This window comes from Lagopus muta, chromosome 16, assembly GCF_023343835.1.
Source record: "Lagopus muta isolate bLagMut1 chromosome 16, bLagMut1 primary, whole genome shotgun sequence".
In the NCBI taxonomy this organism is placed as follows: Eukaryota; Metazoa; Chordata; class Aves; order Galliformes; family Phasianidae; genus Lagopus; species Lagopus muta.
The window spans coordinates 11,592,196-11,609,668 of NC_064448.1; the positions used below are offsets into that span (position 1 = coordinate 11,592,196).

The 17,473-nt window shown below is 47.7% G+C and overlaps 1 protein-coding gene and 1 long non-coding RNA gene across 18 annotated transcripts in view; both read right to left on the bottom strand.

The window, feature by feature from the left end:
* Positions 1–17,473, bottom strand: part of IFT52 (intraflagellar transport 52) — a 140,741-nt gene that overhangs the window by 37,896 nt on the left and 85,372 nt on the right. For 3 of the 17 annotated variants that reach the window (XM_048963165.1, XM_048963167.1, XM_048963160.1), the window contains exon 3: positions 4,836–4,965. The exons of 1 other annotated variant lie outside the window; for it this stretch is intronic. In XM_048963165.1, coding sequence (XP_048819122.1) covers positions 4,836–4,965 — 130 coding nt within the window. Of the gene's footprint in view, positions 1–224; positions 380–1,127; positions 1,197–1,810; positions 1,898–3,187; positions 3,315–3,853; positions 3,926–4,011; positions 4,088–4,835; positions 4,966–5,788; positions 5,877–6,181; positions 6,503–17,473 lie in introns of those variants that run through there. 13 more of the 17 variants (XM_048963161.1, XM_048963136.1, XM_048963168.1 and 10 more) reach the window with 9 other exon arrangements.
* Positions 6,736–8,131, bottom strand: LOC125701307 (uncharacterized). Its single transcript, XR_007380201.1, has 2 exons — positions 7,984–8,131; positions 6,736–7,772 (listed from the first exon to the last, which is right to left on the bottom strand). It is a non-coding gene; the product is annotated as an uncharacterized LOC125701307 (long non-coding RNA).

The window sequence follows — 17,473 nt, forward strand, 5'->3', positions numbered from 1 at the left end:
CAAAGAGAAAACCTGGGAAACCAGAAAAAGAAACAAACCTGCAGAACAAGAAAAGACCACACTATCACCCTAAGAGCTCTGGGATATCCATAGTCAGAATGCGGTACGCAGTGCAGGTTCTTCTGCTAAGTGGTCACAATAAGCACAAAATAAGCAGAAAATGGAGAAAGAAAAAACAAAAGAACGTAGCACATGGAGAAATGAATGAGTTCAGAGCTGCTGACTTGAGAACTGCAGGGAGGGCGGTTGTGTCCAGCTCATACAGGGACGTATCAAACAGCTGTGTGAAGTCTCTTGGGCTCTCATCTCCTCCTTGCAGGCAGACCCGCAGTTGCTCAGACAGTGCAGCTATATTTGGGAGCAAGGTATAGTCTGAAATCTGAACACACACACAGGCACGCACATTATTAAGAAGACCAAACCAATTACAGTCTCTTACCAGTTTACACCTCTCCTAACGCCATCCAGAAATAATTACTCCATTCTCCACCAGGCACGAGCCCTTGCAGTGCAGCTTACACCAGAAAACTGCAGACTCCATTCTTAGCTGCACCCTGTTCACAGCTGCACAGACACTGCATCTGAATTTGTCACTTCTTGTCAAAATCAAGAGACAGCTTAACACAACCATGCAGGACTCTTTCTTTTCGTACACACAGTCTACAATTTGGTCATGTGTGTTTCTAAACAAAAAATAATCTCTGCATATGCAGATATAAAAAAAATAATAACCACAACTAAAATTGATACAAAGGCTGATGTTTAACCAGATAAACAAAATCTGTCTTTGCTTCACACATTTCTCTCGACTGAAGGCTCAAAGCTGAAGCACAAACTGGTTAAGTTTGAACAGCAAAAACATCCCCAGCAGCCAAACTGGGAAAGGTCTTTCACAGCCAGCTTCAGGAATGAGCACCAACCCCAGACTGAAATAGATACATTTTTTTATTCGCCATTTTCTCTCCCAGTCTGTCTAGGAATTCTTCAACTTCTATCCAAAATAAAGGGTCTGTAACAACAACAGCATTCATCTGGCTGTCAGCTATTCTGCACTAAATCACGGTTGGGCAAAACCAGCACTGCTGGACCTCTCTGTTATTTACTGCCTTCTGAAGGATCTCTCTTACCTCAGGGTCTTCCATGTCCCTCTGGTTTAAACGAACATCTGATGTTGTGAGCCACTGCAAAAGCACATCCTGGAAAAGGGGAGAACTTTACTAAAATCAGGAAGGCCCAAGTTCATTCATATTAAATCTAATAACGTACAGCAAAAAAAGAAGTAAAGTGGGCAATAAATCCAAGAAAATCTAGAGAGGAAAGACAACCTTGGATTTTTATTTGCTCATGGAAGCAGCCATTCAGAACAAGAAGCACACCCTGTGTGAGATGTGTGCTGTCAGGAAACCCCTCTTCTTACAAATAAGGGCACTATGCACTACACCTTGGACAGCACACTACAACCCATCAGGAGCCACATGTACAAAGGTTTATTATTAATCACGAACCAAAAATCAAGCACTCAAGAAGCTAAGAAGTCACAGACCACAAAAGACCGACTGATCAATTTTCATAACAACGAGTGCTGAACAGGAGTAGGAAACGCTTGTCAGAGTCCTGAAGCACAAGCAATACGCTGCACTGTTACAAACTCCTTTCTGTTAGTTGTGCTGTGACAAAGCCTCCAGGATGTCAGCTGTTAGCAATGCTGAGACTCACACCACATCGCTTTCACAGCTTTCTTGGCCAAGAGGAAGCTGTTCAGCTGGAATTCCTTTGTAACCCTGTGAAATACACACACTTGTTCACTTACCAGGATCTTACCATTTTCTTCTTTATCTAAGTATTGATCGCTGAACATGTGGCAAGATCCCAGTGCTGCCACCTTTCCACCTTGGCTCTATTGAGAAAGAGCACAATATAAGAAAACATTCCTAGTTGCAGTTTTAGAGGCAATTGTTAATGGCATCCAATTGCAAAGCAATTGAAACAAATGAGAAATGTTGGAGTAAGCATCAAAGGCAGTTTCAAACATGGAAAGCTCACAAGAGCGCAGCATTCTTTGTAAGAGCACATGCTCTGCAGGCTCAGAAATTCAGTAAAATACTCATCTTTTTGAACATTAGAAAGACAAGAAATCCCGTATCGTCAACAACAGCTGCACTTATGTTATTTTGGCAGTAAAAAGAACACTTCTATTGATGAAGCAAAAAAATAAGTTCAAAAAATGGAAACCTAAAGGACAGCAACACGCATGCATGTCAGCACAGCACGTGAGTACATCAGCCAACAGAAGAGTTGGGTAATTTCATTGCTTCTAATATAAAATGCAAAAGATTCAGGCTCCTTTATTTCGCTTCAGCCAAATCAAACGTGCATGAAAAGGCATCCACGAAACAACTTTGGTGTTCTTCTCTATCCAGATTACCCCTCCTGCCCTGGGAGGTACAAAGAAGTTACATGGATGTCACTTGGAGCGCAGTGCATTTGCTGCATTTCTCAGAGGAAAACACACTTCTCTGTACCACGAGGTGAAGCACGTGGAACTGCACGCAAACAAGCACGCTCCTGAAATGAGAACACTGACCAGCAAGCCTTTGATCCCAGCGAGGCTTTACGTCACTTTGGCAAACATGTCACAAGAAGACAGCTCTGCATTAATGCAAACAATTGCAAGATTACCGTGGGTGTGAGATTAGACATCAGTCTACAGGTCCGTTGGATTGACGTGCACATACTGTGTCGGGGGAAGGGGTTTTATTCTATCTTATTCCAACAGTTGCACACAAAATGCAAGCAGTAAGTGCACGTGGAAGTTCACTCACACTGCTGTATTGACTTTGATTTACGGGGTGCATTTCAGACACAATGTGGGGAATGAAGACAGACATCCTCAGTAAAAAAATAAAGAAAAATTTCCTTCCTAAGGTACAAAAAAAAAACCAACCCACAAGAGTGTTAGCAAGTTATACACACAGTAAAGAGCATGGTAATGTTCACTAACAATACTAATTCCTTACACCCATCCACTACTCGTAGTTGCCTTTTGTTTAATGAACTAAGAAAGCTGCACAGATAACAGACATCTACCAGCTCTGAGCTGATGGTCCTCTTTCTTCATCCACTATTAACTAAGGAACAGTCTCATTAAATGCTCAAACTACATGGCTTGCTTCATGCAGAATCGTACCTGGTGCTGATAGAACGCAAGAATAGGTCTCCTCAGGGGGAAGCAGATGGATCCTGTTGACAGAACAGCCACTGCTGGTTTCATCACATTTAGTGTGGCACCAAACGGATACACAAAAGTGAGAGCTCTGCAGAAAATACAGACTCCTTAAGTGCCTGCATGCGTCACATAGGCTCGTCTCATCTATAAAACAGACTATCTGCCTAAGCTGACAAGTTTAACCGTGCGCTGATGGTGGAATGCCAAGAGCCCTGTTTGAGAAACTCAGACCACCACAATGACATTACTTCCTAGGAGGTGTTTCTCTTCAGAAAGAAACAGGGTTCCTCTTCTCTACAGCTAGAGCACTCACTAACCAGAGCTCATGCCTATTCATGTTCAATCAAACTCAAATACAGAGAGAAGGGGGGGGGGGGGGGGGGGAAATCTGGTCAAGAAAGTAATAATTCCCCTCAAAATCTATCTGTCATTCCTGCTCTTTACTTGCTATCAAGAGTCACTGAACAGCCTTCTTTCCAGATAAAGCCTTGGGAAGCAAGAAGCTAACTGACATACACACATTAGAAAAGCTCAACATAAGCTCAATAAATTCCTGCCCACGGAGGCTATCAGTGGAGAGTGAGGCTAAAGCTTTTCACACCAGCTGCCCCAAAGGAAAACACTTACTGTGAGCCATGCCCGCTCCCATCTTCACCTGCTGCCTCAAGCCCTGTTTTTCCTGCAGCTTCACTGATTCCCCTACAGCAAATTGAAAGCAAAGCCTACTGAAAACACTACGGGCTAAAAGAGTTAATTGTGAAGATGCACACGGCCAAAATACCTACCTATTCAAAACTCCATCAGAGATCAGTGCTTCTTTTGGATGGAAGTACTTGTAATACACATTTCGTACAACAGCATCTTGGATAAAAAAATGAAATAAGAGGAAATCTGTACCTTAACTGATCAGTGTGCTAAACGTAGCAATGTAAATGAGTTTAGCTCTGGGCTCCCTTGAATGTTTCTTTCTAAAACTGCAAAGCTGGCACGTGGCCCCCAGAAAAGTTCCTGTCAGTCTTCACTATTGCTTCCTTCTGGACATAAAGACTTAGACCAGCAATATCTTTGCAAAATAAAACTATGAAAAACGACCACATGTCTTCTGCATGTTCTTAGATTAAAAAAACAGTTAAAAGGATTCTTATCAAAGTTTTTAATACATCTCCTAAAGCGTGATGATGACCAATAGCACTGACGCACAAAAAAACAGAGAGCAAAAAAAAGGAAAACAAAGAATACCAGGCTAAATGCCATCAAAGAGCCTACAGATATTTCCTGTACGCTGAGGCACACAGTTTATTTACACTTTGGCAGTGCACAAGCGAATGGATTGCACGTCACTGGTCTCCTCCAAGAAAGTGCCACAGCTGCTTCAGGTGAGCTACGGGGATGGCCAAATTGTTACCAAGCTGCTGTGCCTGTGGAAAGCCCTCGGTGTGCCTCAGTGTTACACTATAGAGCACATACAGATATCAAGAGAAACACAGCCTGAAAAGATCCAAGGGCAGATTTTGTGTGCAGGACCTGCAGAGCTCACAGCCTACAGACTGAACTGCTCTTAGCTTTCCTAGGAAAGGAAAGAATAAAAGGTGTCAGTGAGCCCCACTACCGTTATTGAAAGCGATCCCGTATTCTTCTAACAGAAAGTTAATGTTTGTGCCAGATCTGGACTCGCCGCCTTCACTGAGCATCACCAGGATGGCTCCACCATCCTCCAGGAATTTCTTCAGAACCGAAAACTAAAAGACAACAAGCATCCAGAAAAAAACCGTCACTGAAAGAAGACAACAGCAAGACTGCAAGAATCACAGAATGGCCTGGGTTGCAAAGGAGCACAGCGCTCAGCCAGTCCCAACCCCCTGCTGTGTGCAGGGTCACCATCCACCAGACCAGGCTGCCCAGAGCCACATCCAGCCTGGCCTTGAATGCCTCCAGGGATGGGGCATCCACAGCCTCCTTGGGCAACCTGTGCCAGTGCACCACCACCCTCTGAATGAAAAACTTCCTCCTAACATCCAACCTCAACCTCGCCTGTCTCACTTTAAAACCATTCCCCCTTGTCCTATCACCATCCACCCTCATAAACAGCCATTCTCCCTCCTGTTTACATGCTCCCTTCAAGTATCGGAAGAAGCTACACTGGGATGATTCTGACAACCTGCAGTGAATTTGATGCTATGAGAAAAGCATTCAAATCTCAAGCTGTGTAAATTCATACAAAGCAGTAACGTCCAAAATCATCTACGCTGTTATCTTCTATGTTGTTTTAAGATTTGCTTAATGCACAGCCTATGTGCAAACAGGTATGGTTTTAAGTTGTGGGAGGGAAGATTTAGGTTGGATGCCAGAGGGAAGTTCTTTACAAATGACGGTGAGGTGCTGGAACAGCTGCCCAGAGAGGCTGTGGATGCCCCGTCTGTGGAGGTGTTGGAGGCCGGATGGGCAGCCTGGGCTGGTATTAAGTGTGCAGGTTGGTGGCCCTGCCTGTGGCCGGGGGGTTGAGCTTCATGATCCTTGAGGTCCCTTCCAGCCCTGGCCATTCTGTGACTCTGTGATTCTTACCTCAGCAGCGCTGAACTTTTCTCTTGGACCAGCTGCTATCCACAGTTTCACTCCGAGGAGATTCTCAGACGTGAGTTCATCTTTTAAGCTACAAACGGACAACAAAAAGACACGGCATTCTTGCCCTGAACCACAATATTACTAAGAACTGACAAATAAGCATTAAGCAAATCACTCCAGTCGCTTCAACCCCTTCGTTTCGGTTTAGAATTCACAACCTATCGAACACAAAGCACCGTCAGCGAGGCCCCGCGGCACAGCCACAACCCGCACCTCACAGAGAGCAAAATCCGGGCAAACGAAGGCCCTTCCTTCTGCGCCCCGACACCCCGAGCCGGGCAGCCGAGCTGCGCAGCACCGCCAGGACGGGGAGAGCAGCGGCCCGGCCCTCACCTCAGGATCTCCCAGTGCCCTCGGAGCCTCTTACGCCAGGCTTTGTAGCCGCTGGCGGGACTGAAGGCTTCCCCTTTGGAAGCGTTGAAGACGATGGCGTTCCGCGGGCACTCCGCCATCCCGCACGTAACGGCTCCCGGTCGCCCGGTAACGCACCGCCCTCGCACGCGCAGCAGCCCGCGGTGTGCTGCCTCTCCCAGGAAACACTGCGGCTGGGATCGTACCGACAGCCGCCGGTAGGGGGCGCTGTGCCGTACAACCACCCCCCGTGGCGACAGACGCGGGAGAGCACAGCGGGGCGCTGGCCTACCGACAGCCGCCGGTAGGGGGCGCTGCGCCGCCCAGCCACCCCCACCCCCGGCCACACAGAGGCGGGAGCGCACAGCGGTGCGGTGCGCTTTAATTGAAACCGCGTGGTGGTTGCGGCGCTGCTGCACGTACAAGAGAAACGTTCCCGTACGAGCTTCCTCAGCGCGAACAGCACTCGCCCCCTTTTTCCACCTCCCAGCAGCAGTAAGAAAAGGACTCGAGGAAAGAAAGGGGGGAAGCGGTGCTCAAGCAGTACACCGGCATTTAAATTCAGGCAGAACAAAGATCGTGTGCACATCGCGACAGCCATCGCCAGAGCAACGCGGGCACCGCAAGGCTTCTGTTGCTGCTGAGGAGCAGCCCTTAGGAGAGCACAGGATCCGCAGCCCTGCCAGCAGCGACTGACAGCTGCTGAGCCCAGCACGAGGCTGCTCTTTCCTCCCACCAGCAGCGCTCCCTCCTTCCACCAAGGCGGCTCTGCTTCTTCAGCGGCGTCCATCGACCTCCTCATTTCTGCTCTGAAGTACTGAAATGCAACGAGCACCTCCAGGCAGGAGCAGGGGAACGCCTGCAGCTACGAGCTTTTTTATTGGCCCTGGGCAGAAGGCTTGCTGAACTGCCCTGCTTGAACTCCAGCCTTGCTCCTGGGATCAGATTGTCCTTTTCCCAGCCATTTAGATGAGCGCATCCTACTTCAAAAGGAAGAAGCCCACGATCTTCCCACTGCTGTGCTGTGAAGTTTCCCTTTGTTACAAGGCAGCAGTAGCTCCACACCATAGAAATGACCTGTTCCAGAGATGTGGCTGCGATGTGCGTGATGGTACATATATCTTAGTCATAAATACAACCACGGTGAATACAGCCCTACCAAATAGTACAGAGATAATTATTAGTGTCTCACTTTCCTTGCTACAGGAACACCCACTTAGAGGCAAATCCACCAAACAGCACAAATTAAGAGCTCTGTTCCATCCCAACCAGTTAGTGTATTAGTCCCCTGGTTTAGACCATAAGAAAGTGACATTACTATTCCTTCCAAAAACTGAAACGAGAAAAGCCACTGCAATAACAGCAAACATAAAATTGCATTCAGTTAAAACCTGGCTTCGCAAAGCCTTTATAAAATCTAGAAGTCCTCTTCAGTTGGTGCATAAGAAAATCCTAAAAAAGCATCTGAGGCACTGGAGCTGCTGGCTGCTAAGTCAGGTGTGTGGGTGATGGAGGCAGAGATCGCTTCCTGGGTGAACTCTGGGTCGAAGTGCCGCAGATCAGCTGGGCCAGCCTACAGGGGCAGAGGGACGCATCATGTTGGGCAAGCAGACCCCAAGCACCTGCTTGCGGTCCATCCCTTATCACCACCCTTGCAGTGTGTAACCTGCACTTCAGCATCCCTCGCTATCAGTGAGGGACGCCTGGGGAAGAGCCTTTGACCTTGCAGCCTCAATTCCTTGTGGGCCACTATAAGGCAGACCCCAAATTAAATACCCACTTACCACATTAGGGTTGAACGGAGGGTGTATAACCAAGATGTTATAATCACAATATAATTGTGTATAATCAATAGATATCAAGATGTTATAATCGCAATATAATCAAAAGAGTAAGGCAAAGCAAACAAGGATCACAAAAGAGAATAAGTGGAAGAGCTTACCCTTGGGTTGAGCTCACTAGAAGATACCAAAAGAGGGGATCTCCAGAAGAGATCCTTCCCCTCTGGTAGCCAGCTCTTAAATAGGTCCAGGAGGGGTGGACTTCCAGGACCTTCACCTGTGCTCCTCTGGCTGAGTCATGGCTCACCTCAGGTGATCAATCAGAGGTTCAGGCCATGACTCAGCAGTTCCCATACACTCCACCCCTTCACGGCGTGAACCAATGATCAGGTTAACAAAAGGGTAAGCTTTCCCTAATACAGAGATCTGGTATATCGCGACGCTTATACAATTTTATCGCGACGTATGTTGGTACAGTTCAAGACAAGTGATGATTAGTGGATGTCTATATTCTTCTATGGGCCAGTGCTCGATGATGTGCCTGGAGGCATGAGGTCCTGAGGTGCAAGTCCATTCTATGTTCCATCAGTCCCATGCAGACCATCACCGGGTGTTGTACGTGATCTGACAGCAACACTGGAACGCTTGATGGCATTTTGTTCCTTCCCGTGGTCCTGAAGGCTCACAGACTCACGGGGAGTCATACAGATGTTTTACAGGTACCAGGAGGGGAAGGTCTGCTCTCCAGGGCAAGATACAGGCCGTATTTCTGTCTTGGGTCAACACTTCCGCTTGTACTGGGGCACGTCCTGGCCGCCTGTACCACACCTTTTGGCCGGATATCTGCGGCTGCATAACGATATCAGGCACCAAAGGAGGTGTCCTGATCTGCCATAGGGACATGATGGGGGTCCCTTTAGCAATAAAGATCGGAGTGTTGACCACAATATCAGTAGGCCATGTACCTATTACTGGAGGGACTACTGAGCCTCCCACCTCCAATAGTCTCCCCCAAGGTGCAAGTAGGCCACACCACTTGGGTCCTACCTGCACCTTCCAGGGCCATTTTATTTTATGGGTACCTGGCTCTAAGTTTTCAGGGGCAGGGAGCAGAAGATTATTTTCATTACCAATCTGGGGTCTTACCTGATGATCAGTGCCCGTAATTTGGATCCTAAGCGGGGTGGCCCATGTCATCTGCAACATTCTCAGGGCACTGGGTCTGCCATCTCGAGGTCTTTCATTCAGGTCCCGCAGGGTTACATACAGTCTTTTTGTCCACCCCTGCAAGGACTGGGAGTCTGTCTTCAGGGCAGCCTTAAGAATACCATTATAACGTTCGATGAGGCCTGCCCCCGTTGGATTATATGGCAGGTGGAATCGCCATTCGATGTTATTTTCTTCTGCCCAGCGCTGTATCGTTGCACCAGTAAAATGAGTCCCTTGGTCGCTCTCGATGACTTGAGGTGTCCTGTAGGCAGACATCAGTTTAGTGAGTGCCTTGATGGTATATGCCTGGTTTGCTTTTGGTACTGGATAGGCCTGCAGTAGCCCACTTGCAGTGTCGACACAGGTCAGAGCATATCTTGCCCCTTCGGAACGAGGAAGGGGCCCGATGTAATCGACCTGCCATCGCTGGAGAGGATTGTGTCCCCTAGCAAGATGGGCTGTTGTTTCGGGCAACGATCTCGGTCTCATCTTGGAGCAAGCGTCGCAATCCTGGCATGCCTGGACGATATCAGATAGTTGTATGGGCAGTGCCCATGCTTTAGCAGCTGCCCACATTGTCTTTTGTCCAGCATGCCGTAGCTTCTGATGTAACCAGCGGGCGATGTTCTCAGATGGTGAATTCTCAATCCATCGAACTCGGGCCAATGTGTTGGCTTCATTGTTTCCCGGTGACTGTAGGGGCTGATGACCAGAAACATGGTAGACACGTACAGTCCTGTGTTTGACCGTATTCCATATATCTAACCACATGTCTTTGCCCCAGATCGGTTGGGCGTGGATAGTCCATTCCTGGGTGGCCCACTGTGCAATCCAAAGAGTGAGCCCCCGGTACACAGCCCAACTATCTGTGCAGATGTTCAGGATACCATCACCGGGTTCCTTGGTTATAACCATCCACACGGCTCGCAGTTCTGCCCATTGGCTGCTCTGACCATCCCCCTCATCGAACCAGATTGTCTCGGTGGAAGGATGGTATGCTATTGCTCTCCACTTGCTCGGGTTGCCCTTGCTGGACCCATCTGTGTACCAGGCATCTTCAGGGATAGGATATTTTCCCTCCTGAACGGGACTCTTCTCTGGTGGAGCGACCAGTATTTCTTTTGGTGCATCACTGTGATACGTAACTGGGCCTAGGATCTTCTGGAGTTCTTCTTTCAAGGGGGATGAAGACAGACTGCTCCTTTGGCTGAGATAGGCGACCCATCGTGCCACTGTTTGTGCTTGGGCCACCCCTGTCTTAGGAAGGTGGGTCAGATCCTTCACCCACCCCTGAATTGGCAGAGTGGTCTTGACTATAACTGCAGCTGTTTGAGTTATTGGCTCTACTGCCTGTAATGCCGAATAGGCAGCCAATAACTGTTTTTCAATCATACTGTATCTTTCTTCTGCTCTGTGCCAAACCTGAGACCAGAAACCAATGGGGGTCTGAACAGAACTCTGGCGTTGCCACAGGCCCCAACCGAAGCCGTCTTGAGTAACATGAACGTCCAACTCGGCTGGGAGGGTAGGATCGAATATACCCAATGCCTGAGCTTGTTTAACTGCCAGTTTTGCTTGTTGGAAAGCATCCTGTTCGGTTTTCCCCCAGTCCCATAGCTGCCCCTTTTTTGTGAGTCTGTATAGTGGCCTTAGCAGCTGCGCTAGGTGAGGTATAAAGGAACGCCAATAACCCAATATACCTAGAAACTCTTGCAGCTGCTTTGATGTTGTAGGGACTGGAAATGCCTGAACCTTATCTATAACAGCACTGGGTAGCACTTTGGTCTTTCCTGACCAAACCACCCCCAGGAATTTTACGGACAGGCCTGGACCTTGCACCTTGCACCATTTATAGCCCATCCCCTTTGTTGTAAATAGGCAGTTAATGAATCTGCTGCCTGTCCTACTGCCTCCAGTGAGTCGGATGTCAACAGGAGATCATCAATATAATGATATAGGTTAACATCATCAGGTTTTCTCCAGTCAGCCAGGTCACGCGCCACTAGATTGTGACAATACGTTGGTGAATGCACGTACCCCTGTGGCAGGACCTGAAAGGTCCACTGCCTGCCTCCCCACGTAAACGCAAACTGATCTTGCGATTCCTCAGCAATTGGGATACTGAAGAATGCATTTGCTAGATCTAGGACACAATGATAGGTTTTTATCTCCCTACTCAATGTGTCCATTAGGGAGGCAATATTGGGTACGGCCGCATGAATAGGCGGCGTGACCTTATTTAATTCTCTGTAATCTACCGTCATCCTCCATGTGCCATCCGACTTTCGCACCGGCCATATGGGGGAGTTATACGGGCTGTGTGCAGGTCTTATAATGCCCACTTTTTCTAATTCCTGCACCGTTCTCGATATTTCATCTTGCCCACCCGGGAGTCTATACTGTCTAACATTAGTAATCCGGCGCGGTTTCAGCAGGCAAACAGGCTCATGTTTCGCATGGCCTCTTAATATTGCCTGCACCGCCCGGATACTGATACATCTTTGTCGAAGTCTGAACTCTCCCACAGTTGTTTGGAGAGCCAGACCCCATAGAATGTCTATGCCCAGGATGTATTCTTGGACTGGGGCAATATTGACACCTTGTACTCCCGGGGTGGGAGATGCCCAACCCCCAATTTTAACCATGTTTGGGTGACAGGAATAGTCTGTCCCCCAAAACCACCAATCATCACTCTGTCGCCATGAAATTTTCCCAGATCTCCATAGATAATTGATGTTTCTGCCCCAGTATCTACTAGTGCCATAACTCTCTGAATATTTTTTCGGGACCAATAAATCGTTAATTCTACATAGGGCCTCCGGTCCCGTCTGGAGGCCCTACGGGGACTAACATCCCTTGTCACTGCATGAATTGTGCTAGGGCCAGTTCTTTTGCTTCTGACGGCTCAGGCATTGTGGCCCGAGACACCTGAGGTGGCTTCTTTTTCCTGTTTGGAATAATAAAATCTTCTAGGTTCCATGTTGTTGTTGGAACCCTCTCTATAGCTCTTACCCTTGATTTCTTAGGGTAGCTCTGGAATTTCTGATTGTCCTTTAGTTGTCTCCAGAGCTGGAGAAGGACGTGGTTGGGCTGGCGGTCGATCTTAGCAAATTGGACCCCAGCCCGAATTAAATCATTAAACATTTGTTTTCGGGATACCCTTATGGGTCCCGATGGAGGAGCTCGAGTAGCCGGCATTTTGGTTTTATTTACCGGCAGGACCTCTGCTTCCTCCAAAAACCGAATATTGCGCCTAGTCCGCAAGCGTTCTGTTTCTCCCAAGTCAGTAACTAACTGGGCAGGCTGCTGGACTACGGCTTCTGATGCTACAAGGGGATTTAATATGGAAACTAGGGTGCCGTACAGATGGGAGGGAGCTTGCTGTAGAATTAAATCTCTCATCCCTGCTGAAAATTTAACCATATCAGGGCCATCAAATGTATCTTCATAGATGGCCTCTCTTACACCCAGTTCACGGATATAGTTTTGAAGGTCCTCCATGGAGGACCACATACCTGTATGTAACGGTATGTCTGATTTATTCGGCCATACCATACGGCAGGCCGCCATTAACCATTCTAGTATGGAATAGTTTTCATCACGATATTGATTGCCTACGTATAACCTCTGCCTGAGAGCAGGATGGACAGTCATGGTGGCCAACTTAGCTATTTCTGGGCCATTCACCAAGACACTTTCTGCCCCAGAATCCCACAATCTCAATAACCAAGCCGGCACACTTTCTCTAGGCTTCTGCCGAAATCGTTGTACTAAGTCCATTAATTCTGTTGCCGTGTATGGCCGAGCTGTCACATGTAAATGAGTCTGGGCAGGGGGCCATTGATCAGGCGGCACCCCTGCCGGTCTGTCCTGTACTTTTTTTGTTTTTTGGGTTACCACAGGACGGACTTCCAATGGATCAGTTAGAATTGGACATTCAAGGTCTGATTTGGATTTCTTGTTGTCCTGATCAACGAAGTCTGTTGATTCAGGAGCCTGGTCATCATTTATTGAAATATTACGAATTTGGCTTACAGGAAGATGTAGAATTGGCTTCTTCCCCGTTAAAACGCCAAGTTCGTGCTGCAGCTTTTCAATGCGGTCTTTCAAAAGCTGATTTTCAGTTTCTAAAGTATTATTTCTTAAGTCCGCATGATTTAAAGCGGTTAATAGTGGCCATGCCGCCATGGAGGCAGCCAATTGTCTTTCTTTGGTAATGAGGATATCCTTGCCAAGTCCTTGAAAATAGTCCGCCATGCGATATGGGGAGAGATTGCCCATAACGCGTAAGGGACCCCATTTTTCAATGATGGCAGCTAACTCGTAATAGGGCGATCCCTCAAATCCTGGGATCTGCCCTGGAATCATTTTCTCTAGGGGAGTATTGTTCTCCCCCTTGACCCATTTATAGAAATTCCACAGGAAAGACATGATGTTAATTTCAGTATATTCAGCCTGCCTGGCTCGCCAAGTGTATAACCAAGATGTTATAATCACTTTATAATTGTGTATAATCAATAGATATCAAGATGTAATAATCGCAATATAATCAAAAGAGTAAGGCAAAGCAAACAAGGATCACAAAAGAGAATAAGTGGAAGAGCTTACCCTTGGGTTGAGCTCACTAGAAGATACCAAAAGAGGTATTCTTCCCCTCTGGTAGCCAGCTCTTCAATAGGTCCAGGAGGGGTGGACTTCCTGGACCTTCACCTGTGCTCCTCTGGCTGACTCATGGCTCACCTCAGGTGATCAATCAGAGGTTCAGGCCGTGACTCAGCAGTTCCCATACAGAGGGGTAATCCTCTTGTGGTACAAGTCATCCCAGTTTATTGGGCTGAAGAATACGTGGTTCTTTATCTCAAGCTGCATGGAAAGGGGGAGGAGATGTCAGTTGCCTGCTAACGCTTCTCTCTCAGCACCTGCCAGCTAGTTTCATGGCTGTAAGTCATTGAAACAAGACTTGGAGCTGCCACATGAACCCTACGTGGACATGTAGTAAGTCTTTAATCCACGACGGTCATAGTCCTGTAATACCTTGAAGGGATGAGATGACACCATTGCAGGTATTCTAGCTTGCCACCACATCTTGAATCATAGCATTTCCCTTCAGGAATGAGTCAACCCCATCTACCTCTTTTAGGGAACTGGAAAGACCTACCTACATGGAAAGCCTTTCCCAAGGCAGTGCTGTTACCATAAACATATATAAAGCTCGTCGTAGGAAGCCTTCTTATCCATCCTCCCTCCTAATCATAAGAGAGGCCACCTACAAAGTCTGTTTTGTGAAGACAAAATCTGCAAGTGGAGTGGAATTCACAACATCTGGTTCATCGAACACAGACACTGGAAAAGTGAATGGAAGCTTGGAGACCAAATACAAATGGGCTGATTGGAAGAAGGCATCCGTTATTTGAGAGAATGTGCTGTGGTGGAAACACTACATAGCTCTGATTTCATTCCCGATGAGCCAGACCAAGAGCATGATCCTGAGAGAGCCAGGTGTACACCAAATATGTGGCGTACATTCACAAAGACTGCACCAGAAAGGTACGCCAGTACATTTGCAGCTACGTATGGCAGAGGGGAAAGAAGACCCCTTATAAATGAGTTGGTTAATAAGCTTCAAGACTTCGAGTTACATTTAAGCCCTCTACGAGCTTGTGTTTCAGCCATTGAAAAAGTAGCTGAAAAGCTGGACAGAATGGAGAACAAACAAGAAGATATAATAGATAAACTATCAATTATGCCTGATGCCGATGAATACATGGTGGTAACAGATACATCCAACGAGGAACAGAATTCCCAAAACAGCCTACTTGAGGGGCTAGCCAACTTGATTTCCTCCCAGTCAGTGTCATCCAACGTCTCAGCTATCAAAAGAAGACGTCCTCCTGCTCGAACAAGTGACAACAGTAAGACCACGTCACGTTTTGCCTTGTGGCATTACCTACGCGACCATGGAGAGGATATGAAGAAGTGGCATAAGCAACCTACTCCTGCACTTCAAGCAAGGGTAAAAGAGTTACAAGACAAATCAACCACCAAGGTGAACTTCTCCAGAAAGGTGATTGCTCCAGTTGCTGCAGACAACAGAGGTAACAAATAGAGGGGCCCTGCCCCCAGCCAGGGGGGGGAAAGGGATAATAGAGTTTATTGGACTGTGTGGATTAGATGGCCTGGTACATCAGAACCACAGAAATATAAGGCCCTGGTGGATACTGGTGCACAGTGCACTCTAATGCCCTTGAGTCACCAAGGGACAAAATCAATTTATATTCCTGGGGTGACAGGAGGTTCCCAAGAACTGACTATGTGGGAGGCCAAAATCAGCCTCACTGGTAAAGACTGGCAAAAGCACCCTATTGTGACTGGCCCAGGGGCTCCATGTATACTTGGTATCGATTACCTCAGAAGGGGATATTTTAAGGATCCCAAAGGGTATCGATGGGCCTTTGGAATAGCTGCTGTAGACACAGAAGGTGTTAAGCAGTTGTCTGTTCTGCCTGGCCTATCAGAAGATCCGTCTGTTGTGGGGTTGCTACGAGTGGAAGAGCAACAGGTACCGATAGCTACAAAAACGGTGCACAGACGGCAGTATCGCACCAACAGGGATTCCTTGCTCCCCATTCAGAAGTTAATTCATCAATTAGAGAATCAGGGAGTGATCAACAAAACTCACTCGCCCTTTAACAGCCCCATATGGCCAGTGCGTAAAGCCAGTGGAGAATGGAGGCTGACGGTGGACTACCGTGGCCTGAATGAAGTCACACCCTCATTGAGTGCTGCTGTGCCAGACATGTTAGAACTCCAATACGAACTGGAGTCAAAAGCAGCTAAGTGGTATGCCACCACTGACACTGCTAACGCCTTTTTCTCCATTCCTTTGGCCAAAGAATGTAGGCCACAGTTTGCTTTCACATGGAGGGGCATTCAGTATACCTGGAACCGTTTGCCCCAGGGGTGGAAACATAGTCCAACTATTTGTCATGGGTTGATCCAAGCTGCACTGGAACAGGGAGGTGCTCCTGAGCACTTACAGTACATTGATGACATCATTGTGTGGGGCAACACAGCAAAGGAAGTTTTTGAGAAAGGAGAGCAAATAATCCAGATCCTTCTCCGTGCTGGTTTTGCTATTAAGCGAAGCAAAGTGAAAGGACCTGCCCAGGAAATTCAGTTCCTAGGCATAAAGTGGCAAGATGGCCGTCGTCACATCCCGACAGATGTGATCGACACAATCACTGCCATGTCTCCCCCCACTAAGAAGAAAGAGACACATTCGTTTCTGGGCGTAGTGGGTTTTTGGAGAATGCATGTTCCAAACTACAGCCTCATTGTAAGCCCACTTGATCAGGTGACACGGAAGAAGAATGATTTTGTGTGGGGTCCTGAGCAGCAGCAGGCTTTTGAGCAGATTAAACAAGAGATAGCCCGTGCTGTGGCCCTGGGGCCAGTACGGATGGAACAGGATGTGAAGAACATCCTCTACACTGCTGCTGGAGAGAAAGGCCCCACTTGGAGTTTGTGGCAAAGAGCCTCAGGAGAGACCCGAGGCCGACCCTTGGGATTCTGGAGTCGAGCCTACAGGGGGTCGGAGGAGGGCTACACTCCAACTGAGAAGGAGATCTTAGCTGCTTATGAGGGGGTTCGGGCTGCTTCCGAAGTAGTCGGTACTGAAACACAGCTCCTTCTGGCACCTCGACTGCCAGTGTTGAACTGGATGTTCAAGGGAAAGGTTCCTTCCACCCATCATGCTACTGATGCCACTTGGAGTAAGTGGGTTGCGTTGATTACACAACGAGCACGGATGGGGAACCTCAGCCGTCCAGGAATCCTAGAAGTCATCATGGACTGGCCTGAAGGTAAAAAGTTTGGAACACCACCAGCAGAAGAAGTATCACGTGCTAAAGAAGCCCCACCATACAATGAACTACCAGAGAATGAAAAGAAATATGCCCTGTTCACAGATGGATCGTGTCGTATTGTGGGAAAGCATCGCAGATGGAAAGCTGCTGTGTGGAGCCCCACACGACAAGTTGCAGAGGCCACCGAAGGGAAAGGAGAATCGAGCCAATTTGCAGAGGTAAAGGCTGTCCAACTGGCCTTAGATGTCGCCATTGGCCAAGATGTGTCCCACAGTGAGAAGTTAAGGGCAACCTGAACTCTGGTCAAATGGTTAAGGGCATGATTGAATCCCGCATTCAGTTACCTGCCTCAGTCGCCCATACCAAGTGCCATAGGAACATGAGGTTGACATCACTTCACACATTTGGAAAATGAGTTC